The sequence below is a fragment of the Nycticebus coucang genome, chromosome 12 (genome assembly GCF_027406575.1).
Source record: "Nycticebus coucang isolate mNycCou1 chromosome 12, mNycCou1.pri, whole genome shotgun sequence".
NCBI classification, from domain to species: domain Eukaryota; kingdom Metazoa; phylum Chordata; class Mammalia; order Primates; family Lorisidae; genus Nycticebus; species Nycticebus coucang.
The window spans coordinates 98,099,488-98,121,254 of NC_069791.1; the positions used below are offsets into that span (position 1 = coordinate 98,099,488).

A 21,767-nucleotide genomic window follows, 5' to 3' on the forward strand; every position below is an offset into this window, starting at 1 on the left:
ACCTTTTGATGAGTTTGATAGATTTGAAAGCTTCGTCCATGTCGCCAATGGTGACAAAGAAGCTGAAGTTGAGCATGGCATCCTGAGTGGGCTTGTCACAGTCTTCCAGCCCGATAAAGTCTCTCAGGGGTCTCCTGGCCACCATCTGGGGGACCTGCTGGTATCCAGAATCTGACTTGTCTTCTCTGTCTCCTTCTCCAGGCTGAATGACAAAAGGCCCCATTTGTGTGTCAATTTACATGCAAAGCTAAATGCCTACACCCGAGTCCCTTTCTCTAGATTTGTCAGTTATGGGAGAAAAAAAATCATGTGCAGGCAGACACAGATACTCAGCAACAGGCAATGAAGTCCCTGCCAGAGGCACTGAACCCCTTAGGGTTGATGGAAATTATCACCGCTTTTGGGTCTGGTTTCAAGTAATGAATAGCATGAACTTATCCTTCAGCCTTTGACCCACTAACATCAGACTTTCAACAGTTAAAAATGGCTATAACATGGGGGCAGCGCCTGTGGCTCAAGGAGTAGGGTGCCGGTCCCATATGCTGGAGGTGGTGGGTTCAAACCCAGCCCCGGCCAAAAAACCACAAAAAAAAAAAAAAAAAAAAAAAATGGCTATAACAGTTTCCATCTCCAGGTTTGGTTGTCAACTATAAAGATTTTTTTACTAGCTATAGATCAAGTCAGACATTTGTACTTATCCGCAAGGTCTCTTAAAATTAAGTAATGGGTGTATGATTTCAGGTAGAATTTTCCAAAACAATAACCTGAAATAGTTGTTCATCCTCCATACTGTCTGTCATCAACCAAATACAGTGCTTCCCCAAAGAGGCACATGAGAGGAAGACACACTCTCATAGGCCCTAGAGTGACAGCACAGTCTCACACAGTATGAAGGGCCAGCCTCTTCACTAGGGATCTTTCTCTGTCTGGTACTTCAAACAGCAGCTACTAAGGGGATACTGCTGTGCCACATGCCCCTTTGACAGCCCCCATCCTAACCATGGCTCCCTCCTCCCTGCTGGGTCAGGAGGAGAACCCCACCTCACTCTCCTGCGTGCTCTCTGCAGCTCCCAACTCCCTGACATGTACATACCTCCCATGTAAAGGGGATCCTGACATACCCTCCCTGGACCAGCCTTTACTGCAAGTTACTGCTCTTGCACCTGCTTCTTCTGCTTCTATTCTGGGCCTTTTTTTTTTGAGACAGAGTCTCACTTCATGACTTTGGTAGAGTACTGTAATGTCATAGCTCACAGCAATCTCAAACTCTTGGGCTCAAGTGATCCTCCTGCCTCAGCCTCCTGAGTAGCTGGGACTATAGGCACCGGCCATAGAGCTTGGCTATTTGTAGAGATGGGATCTCACTCTTGCTCAGGCTGGTCTTGAACTCATGAGCTCAGGCAATCCACCCGTCTCTGCCTCCCAGAATGCTAGGATTATAGGCATGAGCCACCATGTCCAGCCTCATTTTTTTTTTGTAGAGACAGAGTCTCACTTTATGGCCCTCGGTAGAGTGCCGTGGCATCACACAGCTCACAGTAACCTCCAACTCCTGGGCTTAAGCGATTCTCTTGCCTCAGCCTCCTGAGTAGCTGGGACTACAGGTGCCCACCACAACGCCCGGCTATTTTTTGGTTGCAGTTCAGCCAGGGCCGTGTTTGAAACCGCCACCCTCAGTATATGGGGCCGGCGCCTTACCGACTGAGCCACAGGCGCTGCCCTCATTTTTTTTTTTTTTTTAAGACACGGGGTCTTGTTCTGTTGCTCAGGCTACAGTGCAGTGGAATGATCAGAGCTCGCTGCAGCCTGATAATTCTCCCATCTCAGCCTCCCAACCAGCTGGAACTGCAAGTGCGCCACTGTGCCTGGCTTCCATGTGACTTTTGGAAAGGTCACTTTGGCAACTGTCTCCCCAGCTCAGTCCCACCGGCTCCTCCATCTCACTGCTCCTTTATAAGCTGAACTGTAGCCTCAGTGAGGAGACAGCACTTGACCTAGATCTTGAAAAAAGCTGGTGGGATTTGTCAGACTCAACTGCAGATTGGGAGGGGGGCTTCCCAGACACAGTGAAAAACATAAACGAAGGCCCTGACACTTCAGACAGGGTGGCTTTAGAGTCCATGGGTCACAAGATGCAGGATGCTAAATGCTGAAGAGTTTGGACAAATTATGCATTAAGTGCATTAATTCTGCATTAACTATCAGAAAATGTATATGCACCAAAACAACAGAGTTCCTCCCTGCTCTGGCATGACTTCCAGTAGCAACATTAGCTTTGGTGTGGTGCTAATGTGAGGCCAGGTGGCTGTGTGAGCACTCCCAGATTCTCATCATTCATCACACCCTGTTCACTTGCCTGGGCTCTCATGCTGGTCCTCTTCAGAGCCCTGTGAAGGAGTGACAGATTACCCCATGTCACAGCAGACTAGAGCAACCTACCATTATCACACAGTGCTGGTGCTGGGGACTGAGAGCTGTTGGACATCTTTCCCCACCATGCTTAAATGTGAAGGCCCAGGAAACCCTGGAGAAACTAGCCTGAGGAATTTGAATACAGGCAAATAATCTGAATATGAACAGCTGTAAAGGATAAAATGCTTTATGGTTCTTCTTTACTACTACTTTAAAGCTTAATAAAACCCACTATATTGCCAATCTAGGTAAACTAAGTATTTCTTATGCCACCAACACCAGTGGAAATAGCTGTCTGCCTCAAATGCCGAAGCCAGGACCAAACCTAACAGACTCCCCTGCAGCTATGCCAGGTACCCTGCTCAAATAAAAAGCTGGCACTAAGCTTCTCAGGCTTCCCAAGAAACCTCCTTAAAGAGCATATGCAAACTAAACAGAAAGCATCAGCACACTGACAATAGCAGCTTACAGTAAAGAAAGGAAAGGATCTTGGGAAACTACAAAGTTAAGGAAACAAAGAACTGAGTTGGGGGTCTATACTTACAACTGCATCATACATGCCTCCTCTCTGGAACAACAACTAGGAGTGGGAACATAAAGGAAGATGGGAAATGAGAGTGAGAAAAGAAAAGATACATAAATGCACGGGAGAAACAAAAATCTACAGTGTGAAATAAATGGGGAAAAACTCAACAGAAAGAACTTAAAATATCTTCCACAACCTTCTGAGTTCTCAACGAGAAATTAAAACATATAAGGAATACAAAAGAAGAATAAAATTCATTAAAATGCCAGTGTGGTGATATTAATCTATTAAAAATAAGGGCATCAGGACCATGCACTGACAGAAAGCAGGCCCTTCTGTGTGGCACATGGCACAGACACCTTCCCACGCTGCACACAGACACGCTGGCTTTAATGAAGGCACAAGTATGTACAGAATGCTCCCTGTGCCACTCCCATGGCTGTGTATGCTGCTTTACATGGAGACCTGGAGAAACTGGAATCAGCTGCATCTGAATCTCAGCCACGTTCACTCTTGCTGAGCCCTAGAACCAGAGACCTGCCATGTAACTGTCTCACAGCAAGGGGAGCACCTTTGGCCCCATGTCCTTTATATCAAATCCTTTCAAAGTAAGTAATAGCCCTTGGAGAAGCGTGGCTGGAGCCAGCAGACTTGCTTTTGCCTGTGGCAGCTTATACAGTAAAGTGGCATTAGTTTCTGTGGCCATGTAAAGATGAGATGACTACACGTAGACCTATATGTCTTTCCTCTTCCCTAAATATTCCTCTGGGACATTCTCTCCCATCCCAGTTTTATTTATTTATTTTTTATTATTTTTTTCCCATCCCAGTTTTAGAGCCTCCTGACCCCACTGTTGGTTACAAAAATAACACATGCTACTTGTAGTAAGAGTCTCACCCTGTCACCTAGGCTGGAGTTCAGTGGCATAATCATAGCTCACTGCAGCTTCAAACTCCTGGGCTCAAGTGATCCTCCTGCCTCAACCTCCCAAAGTGCTGGGAATACAGGTGTGAACCACCTCGCCCAGAAGGAACACATAATGTTATTTATTTATTTATTATTATTATTATTTGAGACAGAGCCTCAGGTTGTTGCCCTGGGTAGAGTGCTGTAGCATCACAGCTCACAGGAACCTCCAACTCCTGGGCTCAAGCGATTCTCCTGCCTCTGCCTCCCAAGTAGCTGGGACTACAGGCGCCTGCCACAACACCCTGCTATTTTTTGGTTGCAGCTGTCATTGTTGTTTAGTGGGCCCGGGCTGGATTCGAACCCACCAGCTCAGGTATATGTGGCTGGTGCCTTAGCTGCTTGAGCCACAGGCACCGAGCCAGAACACATAATTTTAAAACAGCAGTTAGTCTGAAAAAGAAAGGCTGAAAAGTGTGAAGCCTTTATGGGGAAAAGCCAATTGGGAAGGGCCATGAGTTACGACAAGGGGTCCTTCACCTGGTGACACTGCTCAGGAGGTGACTGGATGACTTCTGTCTATCCCAACAGCAAAACCACGTCTACTTTTTCCCACCACAAAAGACCTCAGTGTTTGCTGGGATTTCAGGTGAGACTTTCTTTTTTTTTTTTGTAGAGACAGAGTCTCTTTATGGCCCTTGGTAGAGTGCCATGGCATCACACGGCTCACAGCAACCTCCAACTCCTGGGCTTAAGCGATTCTCTGGCCTCAGCCTCCCGAGCAGCTGGGACTACAGGCGCCCGCCACAACACCTGGCTATTTTTTGGTTGCAGTTCGGCAGGGGCCGGGTTTGAACCAGCCACCCTCAGTATATGGGGCTGGCGCCTTACCGACTGAGCCACAGGCGCCGCCCAGGTGAGACTTTCTATCACATGACTGGGCTTGTTTACGTAGAGATGAGCCCAGTGGAACCCTGAGGGCTAACTCACCCTTCAGTGCCCTGGGACACTTGCATGAACCCAGCCAAACAAAAGGGAAGAACAGGAAATGCCTGTGCACATTTAATGAGATTTGTACCTTTTTTGTGAAGTAATAATAGGGCACTTGCATCCCCAGAAGAGTCTGGTAGGCAGGAGGCTGCGGGAAGCTGTCATGAAGCAAGAGACCATGTTCTTCGGAAATGAAAAATGACAGAATCATAACTTCTGCCTGGGAGAGAAAGAAAAATACTGTTTAGTTTTTAGTTTGGCAATATAATTTTCTATTTTGCTTCTACTTTCCATTTTCACTGCCAGAATATTTATATATCTAGAGAAGTAGAGTACACAGAGAGTCAATCAGCTTTTGCCCTCGGGGCATGTGACCACCACACGCCAGTCTCCACCAGGTGTTCTCAACTTTGGAAAAACCAGCTCATCTTCTGGAATGATGCATCTCATTCATTTTTCAACCACTAGACTCTCCCAAATGACTTGTTTTCTTATAGCAAAGACTAATAAGTCCACCCTGAGTTGGTGACTGAAACCCATAAGAGTTCTTGCGTTTTAAAAGTTCTCCCCTTTAATTTCGTGACTCTGATTTAAAAACAAACAATACGGACAATGAAAAGTATCTCTCCTCTGCTTCTAAGGAACAGGGACTATACAACCAAGAAACAAAGTATTCTTCTGGGTCTTCCATGCATTATTTGTAATCAGAAACAGTACTATGCTCTCTCTGAACAAGTCTTACACTCTGCTGGCTGAGCTGCCTGGATGGGTACAGAGCAGGAACTAATAAATGGTGAAGGGAAGGCAAAGCCTGTCCTTGCTACCGCAGTACAAATCCCTGTGATTGCAAATAGTCACCACAAAAGACAAGAACAGGTATTTGATCAAACTGCCCTGATGCGGATCATCTCTCACTGGTTATCCGCGTGCTTCTCATCGTTCACCTAGAGTCACCCCTACAGCTATCTTGAAGAAATTCCCGGATGCCTCTGTTATTTTGTTTCCCCCATTTCGATGCTAAAGATGCTACTTCGATTCACTGTTTCAGAAGCAAAGACTAGTTTTGCTCCTGAAAATCTCAGGGTGTCAACACTAAAGTAGGTATCTGAGGGGGTCCAAACTCTTCCCGTCCTGGTAAGGGAAATCCTTTGGCATGGAGTCAGGTCCTCAAATTTTAGGGCAAACTGCACTTTCCTGACTTATTTGAGGACTCTACTTGTAAATTCCTCTTGGCATTACTGGGCTATGGAGAGGCACACGCAGAACAGTGGACTTCTCTAGGGACTGTCAGATGTCCCACCAGATAAAAGATGTAAGATTTCAAAAGTGTCAGGCTCCCCACCCCTGATGGTGGCAGGGAGACAGGGCTCAGGGTTAAACTCTGAGCTCATCAGAGTGGAAGTGGGAGGCCCCACAGAGTCTGGGAGCTGGTTGGGGCAAAGGGTGGGGACCGATGTGCAGGTTTATCAGGATGGGTGGGAATCAACCTTGTCTATGGAACATTGTGGATTGAGTGAGGAGTGCGGCATGGTCCCTAGGATTCAATCACAGGATATGCCAACACCATGGGGTTAGTTAGTTCATGTTAACTGTTTCAGTTAAGACCTCTGCCCTAGCAAGAGACTAACAGTTGAGATAACAAGCAAACCAAAACACAACACTGGGCCAGACCAGACAAGGTAGAATAGCAAAACTGAGAGGACATACCCTCCCCACCAACTTTTCTACAGCATTCAAAATAGATTTAGCAACTGTAAACACAGAGTAACAGTTTAGATGTCACAGTGATGCTCCCTCTGGTGGAAATCATGAGGTAGACACTGTACTTCATGTCAATGGACTGTGTGACCACTTTCCCATAAACGCCATTAGGAAACTCTTAAACAAACAGGCAAACAGGCTAACAAACATGATGCAGCAGATGGTACCGTGGGGCTGGTGTAAGGCTGCTTGTCTGCAGCCTGCAGCTGGGTGCTCTGCACTTCTTGCATTGCAGCTTCACACACGAAAAGCCGGGGCTCGCTCTCATCCCAATAATGACTCACGGGAACGCGATTTGCCAGTCTCTCACCTGCAAACAGGTAGCTCCTAGAAGAAAAGGGAAGACCCATTCTTAGCACCAAGGAGAGCACCGCTGTACCTGTCATCAACTTCCCTGAACTCATCCAGGGGTCTCCCGGGGTGGCCCTGGCCATGGCCTTCACTCCTGGTAGGCTTTGTACCCAGCATCTTGCACTCCATGCCAGGCATTGTGGTGTATTCCCAGCTGCTTGGGCGGCTGAGGCAAGAGGATCACTTGAACCCAAGAGTTTGAGGTTGCTGTGAGCTAAGATGCCATGGCACTCTACCAAGGAGAGTGACCAAGAGAGATTTTGTCTCAAAAAAAAAAAAAATACAATAAGTTTCAGGTTATAAAATCAATATCCACAAAATCAGTAGCCTTTGTATATGCCAATAACAACCAAGATGAGAAGCTAATCAAAGACACAATTCCCTTCACAGTAGATTCAAAGAAAATGAAATACCTAGGAATATACCTAACAAAAGAGGTAAAGGACCTCTATAAAGGAAATTACGAAACCCAAAGAAAAGAAATAGCAGAAGATATTAACAAATGGAAGAATATACCATGCTCGTGGCTGGGAAGAATCAACATTGTTAAAATGTCTATACCTCCCAAAGCAATCTACAAATTCAATGCAACCCCCATTAAAATACCAGCATCATACTTTCAAGATTTTGAAAAAACAATTCTTTGTTTTGTATGGAACCAGAAAAAACCCTGTATAGCCAAGGCAATTCTTTCATTATTTTTTGAGATAGAATCTCAAGCTGTCTCTCTGGGTAGAGTTCCATGGCGTCACAGCTCATAGCAACCTCCAACTCCTGAGTTTAAGCGATCTTCTTGCCTCAGTTTTTCTATTTTTAGTAGAGACGGGGGTCTCGCTTTTGCTCAGGCTGATCTCAACTCCTGAACTCAAGCAATCAACCCTTCTCAGCCTCCCACAGTGCTAGGATTACGGGTGTGAGCCACCGCGCCCAGCCTAGCCGTTCTTAGTAATAAAAACAAAGCCAGAGGCATCAGCCTACGAGGCTTTAGGCTATACTACAAGGCTACAGTGATGAAAACACCATGGTATTAGCACAAAAATAGAGACATAGATATCTGGAACCAAACAGAAAATGATGAAATGAAACTAGTATCTTATAGCCACCTAATCTTGGATAAACCAAACAAGAACATACACTGGGAGAAAGAATTCTTATTTAACAAAGTGCTGGAAAACTGGATAACCACATATAAAAGACTGAAACTGGACCCATACCTTTCTTCATTTACTAAAATTGATTTAAGATGAATAAAAGATCTAAATTTAAGGCATGAAACAATAAAATCCTTGAAGAAACTATGGGGAAAACACTTGAAGTTATCAGACTGGAGAAAGACTTTATGAAGAAGACTTCAGTGGCAATTGCAACAACAACATAAAAGAACAAATGGGACTTAATTGAATAGCTTCTGTACAGCTAAAGAGACAACTACCAAAACAAACAGACATCCATCAGAATGGGAAAAGATATTTTCATATTATGAATCAGATAAAAACTTGATTAACTAAGATCTACAGAGAAATCAAATTAATCAGCTTAAAAAAGTCAACAATCCCTAGATCAACGGACAAGAGAGATGAACAGAACCTTCTCTATAGAAGACAAGACACATGGCTAAAAGACATATGAAAAAATGCTCGTCTTTATCAGAGAAATGCAAATCAAAACCACCCTAAGATATCACCTAATCCCAGCGAGAATGGCCCACATCACAAAATCTCAAAACTGCAGATGCTGGCATGGATGTGGAGAGAGGAGAACACTTTTACGCTGCTGGTGGGACTGCAAACTAATACAATCTTTTTGGAGAGAAGTATGGAGAATCTTCAAAGAACTCAAACTAGACCTCCCATTTGATCCTGCAATCCCATTACTAGGCATCTATCCAGAAGAAAAAAAATCATTTTATCGTAAGGACATTTGCACATTTGCTCATAAATTGAGCTGTTTATCACAGCTCAATTTACAATCGCCAAACTGTGGAAATAGCCTAAATGCCCATCAATCCAGGAATGGATTAACAAGCCGTGGTATATGTATACCATGGAATACTCACTATTCAGCCACTAAAAAAGATGAAGAGTTTACATCTTATGTATTAACCTGGATGGAGTTGAAACACATTCTTCTTAGTAAAGGATCGCAAGAATCCAATGTCTTCTTCTTTTTTTTTTTTAGAGACAGAATCTTACTCTGTTGCCCTTGGTAGAGTGCTATGGCATCACAGCTCACAGCAACCTCCAGCTTTTGGGCTTAGGTGATTCTCTTGCCTCAGTCTCCTGAGTAGCTGGAACTACAGGCACCTGCCACCATGCCCGGCTATTTTTTTGTTGCAGTTTGTCGGGGGCCAGGTTCAAACCAGCCGCCCTCGGTATATGGGGCCGGCGCCCTACTCACTGAGCCACAGGCACCGCAGTCAATTCTGATTTGAAGACAATTGATGACCTAGTACATGGTGGGAGGTGGGGGAAGGGGTGATGGAGAGAGGGAAGGAGGGAAGGGGGTGGGAGGATCACAGTGTGTGACACACCTTGGAGGTGGTACACAATTTAAGAGGGATTTTACCTAACAACTGCAATCAGTGAAACGTGGTTCTCTGTACCCTCAATGAATCCTCAACAACAACAACAACAACAAAGAAGAGGTCAAGTAAAGTCTACTTTTAGGGGGACACAGAATCACCGTGCTTTGACTCTTCCTGCCCTTTTCCAGGACTAGCTCCCAGACCTTGCAATGGGATGGCACCCCCTGCTGGTCAGTATCCAGGTTCTGGCTCATGTGATTGCAAGTGATGACCCTGAGTGAGGCTGCCTACCATACCTGGGGCCCTGCAATCTTTAAAATTCCATGTTTTATGGGCCCAGAACTCAAGGAAGTACTGTAGGGAGACAAAATGAATGGGGTGGCAAGGAATGGAGGCACCTGAAGAGAGAGGCCTGGTAAGTGGTGGCAGAAGCTGCCAGGCAGCAGGGCTATGGCAGCTGTGTGGGAGGACTGGAGCTGGTCTTGCAAAACATGACAATCCCTCCTGGGTGCTACCTGTACCCCACACCGGAGAGTTCCACAGCCACATCCTGCCCCAGCACTCTGCAGAGAGCAAGGCAGAAGTGAGAAGGTTGTTTACTGAGCGACCATAGAGCACCATGAACACAAATTGGTTCCTTTGAAGCAAGACTGGCCTGCCAAGGGATGCAGAGTGGACAGATGGCAGGTGGGTAAGACTCACATTTGGTAAGTCATTCAGAGGCTCCCGTGACTCTCTGAAAGAGAAGCTATCAACCGCAGGTGGAGATGAGAGAAAAGCATGAATTAGACATTTCAAAACAAAGAGAACCAGAACTGGGGTCATAGGCAGCAGGGATTAAAAAGAAGGTTAGTTCTGAGGTTTGAAACCTAAGCGGCCAAGAAAGTGGTACCAGGATGAGAAAGGGGACTCAGAAGTGAGGGTGAGACAGACATAAATGTCTAAAGTGGGGTGAAAAGTCCAAGGCGATATTTCTGAAGGGGTAAGGAGTGAAAACATGTCTGTGCAGTGGGGAGTCACCAGCAGAGGGATGTGGAGCTCACTGAGTGAATGAAGGTTCCAGGTAAGGATATGACAGAAAGGTGTGTGATAGAGAGGCATGGAGGATTTGGGGAAAGCTGGACAGAGCATGTGTGTCTGGAAGGAGGGGCCTTCAGTACTAGCAAAAGTAATCAAGCTTTAAAAAACAAAGAAGACTGAAGAAAAGTCAGCAAATCCAACATTTTCAATTCCTCTGCTCTGTTGAGAGCCACTGATTCAAGCCTAAAGGTTTCTGCCGCATGCTTCTGTGCTCTGTCACACTCTGCTACATGCATACCCATCAAACACCAGCCTCTCCAGGGTGGGCAGCAGCTCAGACTCACTCTGCTGTGTTGCCTCACTTTGCATTGAATTATGGACAGCAAGTGAAATACCATAAGCACTTAATGCCCTATGAACCCGTTCTTAGTAGCAAAAGTAACTACAAATATATGTTACATTAACTTCTTCAAGAAAGATGATTATTTCTTCTAGAAGTACAAGTGCCCTCTTGGGGTCCCTGTGTTACTTTCCCTCCTGTGACTCACAGGCCATTTTCACAGGCACTTTGGCTACACATCTTCCAGAAATTTCCACTCAACCAGTCCCAGAACCTTAAACCTGGAGAAGAGAAACTAAAGTCTGAAACCTAGCTTGACTGCTCAAGCATGTTTTGTTTTACTTTTTATTTTTACCACTATTAATTGCTAAGGTCTTTTGAAGGTTGATGTATAACAGAACATCAAACTGCCTAAAAGTTAAGGAGTAAAGAAACATTGCTTTCAACATATTTTCTAACAAAATCCTCCCAAACCACAGTCTTACTTATGAGTCTCTTGCCCTTTAATGGACAGTGTCTCTCTTTGATCAATATGTCCAGTGCTGAAGTCGAAGACAGTCATTGTGTCCATTTCAACGTCATAGAAGCAGATTTTGGAATCAGGGATGTTGTCAGCCTAGGGAAAGAGAAAACCAGAAAGCTTATGGTGGGCTGTGCTCAGGGCCAATGCAGCACATGTCTGAGAAATATGCCTGGGGTCAGCCAGGTCCACAAGCTACTCAGCTTCAGAGGAAAAGCTTACTTTGAGCATCCATAATTTGAATATCAACGTCCCTTTGTCCAACTGAAACTTTAAAATTCCCACTTTATAATTTCATATAATTGAAAATAAATTGTAAAAAGCTATGTCAAGATGCTTTTAATATTAACTTGAAATTTTATTTTATTATTTATTTATTTATTTTTGAGATAGCGTCTCACTCAGTCACCTTGGGGTTGAGTGCCATGGCGTCATAGCTCACAGAAAACTCAAACTTTTGGGCTGACATGATTCTCTTGCCTCAATCTCCTCAGTAGTTGGAACTACAGGTGCCTGCTACAACACCCAAATAACTTTTTTTTTAGAAACAGGGTCTCACTCTTGCTTAGGCTGGTTTTAAACTTCTGAGCTCTGGCAATCCACCTGCCTCAGCCTCCCAGAGTGCTAGGATTATAGGAGTGAGCCACTGTACTCAGATGAAATTTTATTTCAATTGAGGTAGATTAAACAATGTAACCAGGAAGAATCAGATTCTGATAAACCAGTTCTCACACATGAAACACATTTCATGAAGGTGGAGGACGTTGGGCAGTTGTATTTTAGGGCTGGCACATGTGGTAATGAGGTGCTGTCCATAGCAAAGAAGGCCAAGAAAGGGGAACATCTCAAGGAGTGGCAAAACTCTCTGTGCTTGGAAAAGGCCTGATCCAGCACCTGGTCCTCAGCCCCAGGCAAGGCTGCCAGTGCAACTCCTGGGAGGCTTAAATGTGATCACAGCACCATTCACAAGAACCAAAAAGTGGAAACAACTCGAGTGTCCATGGATGAATAAATGGATAAGTAACATGTAGGCTAGCCACAGAAAGGACTGTTACTCAGACCAAGCATGGTGGCTCACACTAGTAATCTAGTACTCTGGGAGGCCAAGGTAGTGGCTGAGATTGTTTGACGCCAGGAGTTTGAGACCAACCTGGGAAACATAGCAAGACGTCATTTTTACAAATTTAGGCTTTAGATTAGCCAGGTATAGTGGCACAAATCTGTAATCCCAGCTACCTGGGAGGCTGAGGTGGGAGGATCACTTGAGCCCAGAAGTCTGAGGTTGGGGCGGCGCCTGTGGCTCAGTGGGTAGGGCGCCGGCCCCATATACCGAGGGTGGCAGGTTTGAGCCCAGCCTCAGCCAAACTGCAACAAAAAAATAGATGGAAAAGATAACTAAAACCAACCAAACAAACAAATAGCCAGGCATTCTGGCGGGCACCTGTAGTCCCAGTTACTCAGGAGGCTGAGGCAAGAGAATCGCCTAAGCCCAGGAGTTGGAGGTTACTGTGAGCTGTGGCGCCATGGCACTCTACCGAGGGCGATAAAGTAAGACTCTGTCCCAAAAAAAAAAAAAAAAAAGCCTGAGGTTACTTACTGTAAGCTATGATAACAACACTGGACACTAGCTCAGGCAACACAGCAAGACCTCATCTCAAAAAAATAAGAAAAACAGAAAAGGACTAGACGGCACCTGTGGCTCAGTGAGTAGGGCGTCGAACCCATATAACGAGGGTGGTGGGTTCAAACCCGGCCCCGGCCAAACTGCAACAAAAAAATAGCCGGGCGTTGTGGCGGGCGCCTGTAGTCCCAGCTCCTGGGGAGGCTGAGGCAAGAGAATCGCCTAAGCCAAGGAGCTGGAGGTTGCTGTGAGCTGTGATGGCACAGCACTCTACCAAGGGCAATAAAGTGAGACTCTGTCTCTACAAAAAAAAAAAAAGAAAACCAGAAAAGGACTATCACTCAGCTATAAAAAGGAATGAAGCACTTATGCATGCTACAAACTGGGTGAGCCTTGAAAACAATATGCTCAGTGAAAAGAAGTCAATCACAAAAAATCATGCATAAAATGATCAAAACAGATAAATCCAGGAACAGAAGGCAGATTGGTAGCTGCCAGAGGCTGCAAGTAGAGAGGATAAGAGGGACTATTTAATGGGCATAGGTTTTTCTTTTGGGATGATGAAAATATTTGGAATTAGTTAGATGTGGTAGTTGTAAAACACGAGGAATGTACTTAATGTTACTGAATTTTTCACTCTACAATGGTTAATTTTATGTTATATAAATTCCTCCTCAATTTTTTGAGACCCTATTTTAAGAAAAAGATATGTTGGCGGCACCTGTGACTTAGTGAGTAGGGCACTGGCCCTATATACCAATGGTTCAAACCTGGCCCTGGCCAAACTGCAACCAAAAAATAGCCAGGCGTTGTGGCGGGGCTCTGTAGTCCTAGCTACTCAGGAAGCTGAGGCAAGAGAATTGCCTAAGCTCAAGAGCTGGAGGTTGCTGTGAGCTGTGACAAAGTGAGATTCTGTCTCAAAAAAAAAAAAGGAAAAATATATGTTAGCAAACACAAAGAGCATATTGGGTCTTTACTAACTAAAGTCAGTATTTCAGGTAGTGGGAGGAAGGATATGGGTAGATACTAACCCATTCCCCACTGGCAGCAACAGATTGCCAGATAGAGGAACGTGCTGACAGCAAGTGTGCAAGTATTTTCTTATGTCAATCTCCTAAAACTGTACCCAAATTCCACCTTTCATATTGAAACTGCAAAATAAATGCCTGTTGAATTGAAATAAATAAATAAAAGTAGATCTTGGTTCCCAACCCCAGAGCCTCTGATCATTATACCAGCCTAAGGGTAACTTAGGCCTCAGGCCATCTAAGAGCTGCCCAGGAGATTCCAATGTGCAACCAAGGCTGAGAAACCCTTTTTCACCCACTTTTGTGAAGGTATTTAATGATTTTCAGGGAAGGAGGCTGTCACCTTTATGGAAATTTTTTTCTAAGTGCTCCCAATTCCAAGTTCTACTCCTGATCTCACACACAGTGGGTTTCTTCTGCCCAGAAGCCTCATTCCATGAACCCCCTTTTCTCCTCCTTATAGCACCACTGTGGGTCTGCCTGTTCTTTCTCCCTTTTCCCTGGCCAACCTGCCATTGAGGTCAGGATACTGGGAAAGAATCTTGGCCTCAACATTTACGCAGCTAGTCCCTGAAGTCAGGGCAGGCAGGTGCCAACATGATTGCTATACCTGCTGCTACCATCTCATGGCTCCTGGTCCTCACCTCCTTCTTCCCAGCCCTTGCACAGGGCAGGACATGTGGGCACAAAAGAAACTGAGGAAAGGGAGCCTCTACTTCAGCAGTTCTCAACCTGTGGGTCGCAACCCACAGGAACTGTATTAAAGGGTCGCAGCATTAGGAAGGTTGAGAACCACTCTTCTCTAACACCTGTTTCCTCTGTGACCATCAGCAGGGAGGCCCTGAAATTTGGCTTTGTTTGGACAGACTGTCCACCAGCCGATGTAACTCAGACACCAGCTTTGGATCCAGCATACCCAAAAAGCTGTGCTGGGAGAACACGTGCTAAGAACTTAGGCACACTGTGGAAAACTTTATTCTAGCAGATACTGGAATGGTAAATGGGATGTATGTATTTTTAGTAAGAAAGTAAAAAAATAAAAATTTGCCAAAGTTTTAGAAAAGACGCTATTGGCATCATCCGTCCCCATGATCTCATCTTCCAGAAACATGGTACTGACATTATCTTTCTCCCTTCCATCCAGGTCAAAGTCAGCCCACCTACCACACCAGCCTCAGACTCATCCTTCCTCCCTAGAGGCAGCCACTTAGTGAGCCCACGTGCTGCCAGGGCAGGCCTCTGTCCTCCACTGCTTCTCTGCTCAGACACTTTCCCCATCTCATCTTTGGCTCACATCTCAGTTGGACATCACCTGCTCAAGAAGTTGTCTCCACCCTCCATGGCAGCTGGACTCAGCACTGTCCTATGCTCTCCTAGCACACTTAAGCTTTTGCCTCAAGTATGGCATTAACTCAAGTGCTGCCTTAGTGTTGCCATCTGTTCATCCAGGGAAGGGCTGAGTCCTTTTGCTTACCTGAGCACCTCTATACCTGTGCCACCCAGCAAATTGCCTGGTCTGCTGCAAGCAACCAGTAATTGTCCCTTGAATGAATGAAAGAACAGATGAACACTGGTGGGTGGTAAAGGGCCAACTAAGGCCACCACAGGGTCTTTATGCCCAGCTGCCACTCTCTTTGCAGGCCCTTTGCAGGTGGCTGTTTCTCTGAAGGAGAAACAACTATTTCTGATGAAATAAGAAATGAAGAAAGCTAGGAAAGGATGGAAGGTGGGGAAAATATGCAGGTGGGGGGGGTAAAAGGATGGAATCACGCAGCAGAGACTTGTAGAGAGGAGAGGAAGGAAAGAACAAGAATGGAGGGGCTGACCAGAGCAGCTGGACATGGAGACCCACCTGAAAGAAGCAGGCACAAGGTGAGGCAGGAGGCCCAGCAGGAAAGGCAGAGCACAAGAACAGCGGGGTGAAGCAAGGCAGGGTGGGGCAGGCCCTTCCACTGCACAGCCCCAGGCCTGCCCCCCAGCCAGGTGCATCCACGCAGACTGCAGCTCACCTCACTGAGGAGGATGCTGATCTTGTTCCCAGTGGCATTGCATCTGAGGGAGGTGATGGCCCCCACATTGGGGAGGAGTTCGGCCAGGTTCTTGCAGTTGCAGTGGACTTTTGCCTCTCTGTAGGGAGAGAGAAGGGCCTCAGTACAAACCAGAGCTCCATTTGCTATGTGTGTTTGCTATCCACTGTCTATGGACAGGTGAAACCTTTGCTCTCGGCCTGAGCTCTGCCAGCAGCTCAGCTGCTGCACTTGCGCCATGGCATGGGCTGGACTTGGGGTATAGGTAAACTGTTAAACTTCACAAATGAGCAAATACTAATGCGTATTCCTAGTCCCCTTCCTCTTCTTACCCAAAAAGCAGCTTATTAAAAATGTTGTTCTGGGTTCAGTGCTTGTAGCACAGTGGTTATGGTGCTAGCCACATCCATCCAAGGCTGGCAGGTTTGAACCCAGCCTGGGTCAGCTAAACAATGACAACTGAAACAAAAAAATAGTTGGGCGTTATGGCGGGCGCCTGTGGTCCCAGCTACTTGGGAGTAGCTGAGGCAAGAGAATTGCTTGGGCCAGGAGTTTAAGGTTGCTGTGAGTTATGACACCACAGCACTCTACTAAGGGCGACATAGTGAGATTTTGTCTCAAAAAAAAAAAAAAAAATTGCTGTTCTGACTGGGCACAGTGGCTCATGCCTGTAATCCTAGCACTCTGGGAGGCCAAGGTGGGTGGATTGCTTGAGCTCACAAGTTCAAGACCAGCCTGAGCAAAAGCAAGACCCCATCTCTACTAAAAAATAGAAAAACTAAGGCAAGAGGATTGCTTGAGCCCAAGAGTTGGAGGTTGCTGTGAACTATGACACCATAGCACTCTACCCGGGGCAATAGCTTGAGACTCTGTCTCAGCAAAAAAATTTTTTTTAATTATTAAATCATAGCTGTGTACATTAATGCGATCATGGGGCACCATACACTGATTTTATAGACCGTTTGGCACATTTTCATTACACTGGTTAACATAGCCTTCCTGGCATTTTCTTAGTTATTGTGTTAAGACATTTATATTCTACATTTACTAAGTTTCACATATACCCCTGTAAGATGCACCGCAGGTGTAATCCCACCAATCACCCTCCCTCCGCCCACTTCCCCCCTCAACAAAAAATTAAAAAAAAAAAATGCTGTTCTGTACTTTGCGTTCTTTCCTTTATACTAATTATATTTCATTGCAGTTACCTAGTTCCCAACTATGTATAAACTGGAAGTTGCTTAACAAGTCCCCTGTTGGTGATGCTATTTCTAGTTTGTTGCTCATAAAACAATACTAGGTATGCAGTGGTAACTTGTTACCAGTTTTTTACTTTGCATCCCTCAGTTCTTCCCTAATGTCTTGCATTTGTTCCAAGACCTATCCAGGATCCCCCAGGATATCTACTTGTTATTTCACTTTAGGCTCCTCTGGGCTATGCCACTTTTTCTGACTTTTCTGTTACTTTATGACCTTGACAGTTTTGAGCTGGCCAGGTGTACTGGAGGATGCACCTCTGTTGAGATTTATCTGTTTCTCTCATGATTAAACTGGGATTGTGGATTTGGGGAGGAAGAGAGCACAGAAGAAGCATCATTTTCATCACATCTTATCAAGGGCACATGCCATCAACCTGAATCATCACTGCTACTGCTGACACACGGGCAGAGATGGAGTTGGTCTGGCTCCTTACTGTGCGGTTACTCCCCCTTCCCAGGTTGTGCTCTCTGCAAAGAACTAAGTGCACCACTCCTGAGGGAAGGGATTTAGGTCTTGCCCACTCCTTGAGTGCGTGTCCACATGAGCTGCTCTAACTCTTCTCTCTGGAGGTTTGCCTCTTCTCTCCCATCAACTGCCTTCATCATTTATATCAGTGTGGATTCCTGTATGTTTATTTTTTACTTTGGGTTACAATTTAATGCTCCTTTACTTCTTTTACTGTTCAAATTATTCCAACGTTGGCTACTGGGAGCTTTTTCAGTTGGTTCTGCATGTCTTTGATCCATCATTGTGAGGTTTTCACTGGGTTTGATTTTAGCACCTGCTTACTTTCTAGCACTACAGGACACTTTAGGCTCTTCTGTATATCTCCTGCCCCAGTCCTAGAATCAACCATTTCTCCACAGAGCCCTAGCTCTTCACTGGAAGATGGTATTGGAGCCCAGGATCAGGGGCTGGGTGTGCTCATTGCTGCTAGGGTGTTGTTGCTTCTGGGCCTTCTAGGCTGGCAGAGCAAAAGGTTGTATGTGCTAACCAGAGTACAGACACACAATTTACTGCATGTTCAATTATATAAACAAAACACAAGTCTATACTGATTCTCCAATGCTAATCCACACCCTCATGGGTCATCCCCACCTCTTTCCTTGGCTTATTGGTGACCTCCCCCTCCAATTGTGAGACACTGGCTTCTACTATCTGCCATCCATTTACTTAGTTGCTCAATTACAGCACGTATGTGTAAGAGCATTAGAATTATTGATCCATATCCCTGGGGGAAACAACCTTATTAGCCAGAGAACAGTGCTCATGTGCAGCTCCCTCTGCCCTTCTGCTAGTGTCCCTACTCATTCTCATAATTGGTTAGGGGAGCACTTTCCCCCACACCCTTCAGGGAAGTTTTTTTCATACATTTTAATACAGTTAAACTGTTTTGTTACCATCTGTATTTGATCCTGGGGCTCACTAACTTCTAAATGATACTCCTCCTCCCTTATGCTGCTCTACTATTATGCAAAGACTAAGAATTTAGGTCAAGATATAAGGCATTTACAAAAAATAAAGTGGCAAGTTAATGCTGAAATAAGAACTTGATGAATTTTTTTCACTACTGTACCACTTTCTACCCACCATACTGTTTTCAAATTTTAAAAATGTAGTAATAAAAACTGTACCTTCGGGAAAGATCAAAGCTTTTGAAGTGAGCTAAGTCTGTCCCTACAACCAGGAAATTTCCACATATGTCTAAGAAGCAAGGGTTCCCTTCAGTCTCAGAGAAAAGGAGGAGTTGTTTGACAGTCCCCTGAGGAAAAGAAAAGAATAAGAAATTTAGGACAGCACTCCATTTTTGTTACTAAATATTATTCACATATGTATGACCTCCGATATTCCACTCATTCAACAAATATTTACCCATGACTTCATGTGTGCCCAGCACTCTGCTAGACTCTAGTGCTATAAATAGTGCCCTGCCCTCAGAAGAGCCCTGGTGCTTACAGCCTAAAGGGGAAAGCAGACAGCAGCTGGGCCAACCAATACACACACACATATACACACACGGTCTCAGGGGAGCAAGTGCATATAGGTAATGAATAGGATATTAGAAATGTACCACTGACGAAAGGAAGAATTCCATTTACTTAGGTTGGCCTGGGAAGACTTGTTTGCAGCAATGTTTTGTTAAAGCCTCCAAAATACTTTTAAGTTGTTATTGTTACGTAGCGGTGACTCTTGGATAGGGAGGTTGGCGTAAGGAAAGGAACATCCCATGCGTGCGAGTCACTGTGCTGCACACTTGGCTATGAGGAGCCCACTCCTGTGTGTTACACTTCAGTAACATATTTAGGAAGTGAAAGTCTGGTCTGGGGGCAACTGAGAAGAGTAAGGAATCATCTACAGAGAGCTGGGCCAGCATTCCAGGGAAAGGAGGAGACACATATTAAAGCAGGAAAAAGTCTCCATGGTCCAGGATCCTGGAGGCTGAGGCAGTGGGAATGAGTGAGCAGTGGTGGGAGTGGTTAGCATTGAGAGTGGGCAGCGAGCAGAGCCATAGGCAGCATTGCCACAGGCCATAGGGAAGAGGGCAAATCTAAGTGAAGCTGGAGGACACTGTAGGGTTTGAGCTGGGATGTAACTTCTGTCTTATGTCTTTGAAGTGTCACTTTGTCTTCACACACTTTGCAAAGTGTGGTCCACAGGCCCACCTGAGCAGACCTTAGGCAGCAGCGTGCCTTTCCCATGAATGAGCTCTGGTCCTTTGGCTCATGGCTCAGTGAAGGCCCAGAGCCTAGCCTAGGCCCTCAGACCTGTGCCGTCCTTAAAATTTACTAACTGCCCTTGTCAGATCCACTGCATGGGCACAGAAGGTCTCCTTCAGGGAGAGAGTAAGCAATGTCAAGAAAATACGACTGGACATGTGGCCAGCACATCGGCTACAGACCCCTCGGCCTTTTGGGTGCGGGTCCTGGACAATCGGGACCAGTCCTGCCCTTCCTGCCTCACACCACCCCCTCACAGTGGCGCTTCCTCAGTGCCCAGCTTCCCACAGGAATCAGAAGCAATGTCTGGAAACACACATGGGGCTGGGCACCAGCTGGCAGGGATGTGGCTCAGGGACCATAAGACCCATGCTGCAGCATATATACCCAGCAGCTGTATACCCATAGCCTGGAGAGCACTGACCTCCCCTTACACACGTTGGCACTATTGTACCTGTTGCCACCCACACGTATTCCTTATGTAATTTAATAATGCAACAAACAAAAAAAAGACTCAGTTCACAGGGCTGTTACCACATGCCTTCCCAAGCCCTGTAGACAGGATGCCCCAGTGGGCTGATTCCCAGCAAGCCTCTAGCCCCTTCTTGGCATGCCATCTGCCCCTTCCCAGCAATCCCTTCATGCTTCCCAGCAGGCTGCTGCCCTGCACATGAGCAATGTGGGAGGTGCAAGAACATGCACATGGCAGGAAAGCAGACACCAGGTCCCAGGGAAGAACTCAGAGCTGGATAAAAACCACAGTTAAAACCAGGGTCCTAACAAATGCTCTCAACCTGTCACAGAGTGCTGCTGCATGCAATGGCTGGAACAGCACCATCTCCCAACAAAGATATGTCCACAGGAACCCGTGACAGTGACCGTATTAGGGAAAGGGGTTTTTGCAGATGTGATTAAGGATCTTCAGAGGGTCATTCTGGCTTAGGGTGGGCCCTACATCCAATGAATTGTTTTTATAAAACATAGAAGAGAAGACTCAGACACAGAGGAGAATGCCACATGAAGACAGGACAGAGACTGGAACAAGCCAAAGAACACCAAAGATTGCCAGTACTACCAGCTAGAAGAGGAGAGGAACAGATTTTCCCTTCAAAGCCTCCAGAAGGAACCAACACCAACACCTGGATTTTAGAATTCTGGCTTCCAACACTGTGACAGAGGAATTTCAGGTGTTTTAAGCCATTCAGTTTATAATAATTTGTTTGGGCAGCCATGGAAGCTAACAGACCACACAACTCCCAGGTTCCTAGAGTGTGTGGGATGCGGACGGGGCAGGGTGCCTCACTCCACACTGCCTGAAAGGAACAAAACGGTGTGTTTGAGGCCAATCATCTTGGAAGCCATCATTGCTATCACCCTGGTCCTATCTGTAAGATGCACGCAGAAAACAGCCTCCAAAGATACTATGTCCTAAAGTGAAAGCCACTCAGCCTTCAGGATACAGGTTAAACCCAACATGAGCAATTCCTCCCGTCTCACAGCCCTGTGTATTCAAGGTCCTGCTTACTACAAAAGGCCCTGTCCTGTCTCCTGATGTCTGAAGTCACAATAGCCATAGATGGAGCTGCCATGCCAGAACCCACTTTTACAATCAGCCACCTCATGGGGGAAATATGATCTAGCTGGTTAGCTCTGGTTCAATTTAGAGATAGCATTTTGAACTCTGCTCTAGTTTTCTTTTTTTTTTTTTTTTATTTTAATATTTATTTATTATTATTATTATTTTTTTTTTTTTTGTAGAGACAG

General features: G+C 45.6%; 1 protein-coding gene across 3 annotated transcripts in view; it reads right to left on the reverse strand.

Moving 5' to 3' along the window:
* Positions 1 to 21,767, reverse strand: part of IFT140 (intraflagellar transport 140) — a 99,687-nt gene that overhangs the window by 50,834 nt on the left and 27,086 nt on the right. For 2 of the 3 annotated variants that reach the window (XM_053557826.1, XM_053557824.1), the window contains exons 13-19: positions 18,921 to 19,048; positions 16,009 to 16,126; positions 11,316 to 11,446; positions 6,763 to 6,922; positions 4,923 to 5,054; positions 2,957 to 2,992; positions 3 to 202 (exon numbers count right to left, since the gene is read on the reverse strand). In XM_053557826.1, the coding sequence (XP_053413801.1) occupies positions 3 to 202; positions 2,957 to 2,992; positions 4,923 to 5,054; positions 6,763 to 6,922; positions 11,316 to 11,446; positions 16,009 to 16,126; positions 18,921 to 19,048 (905 nt within the window). The remainder of the gene's footprint in view (positions 1 to 2; positions 203 to 2,956; positions 2,993 to 4,922; positions 5,055 to 6,762; positions 6,923 to 11,315; positions 11,447 to 16,008; positions 16,127 to 18,920; positions 19,049 to 21,767) is intronic. The other variant, XM_053557827.1, reaches the window with a different exon arrangement.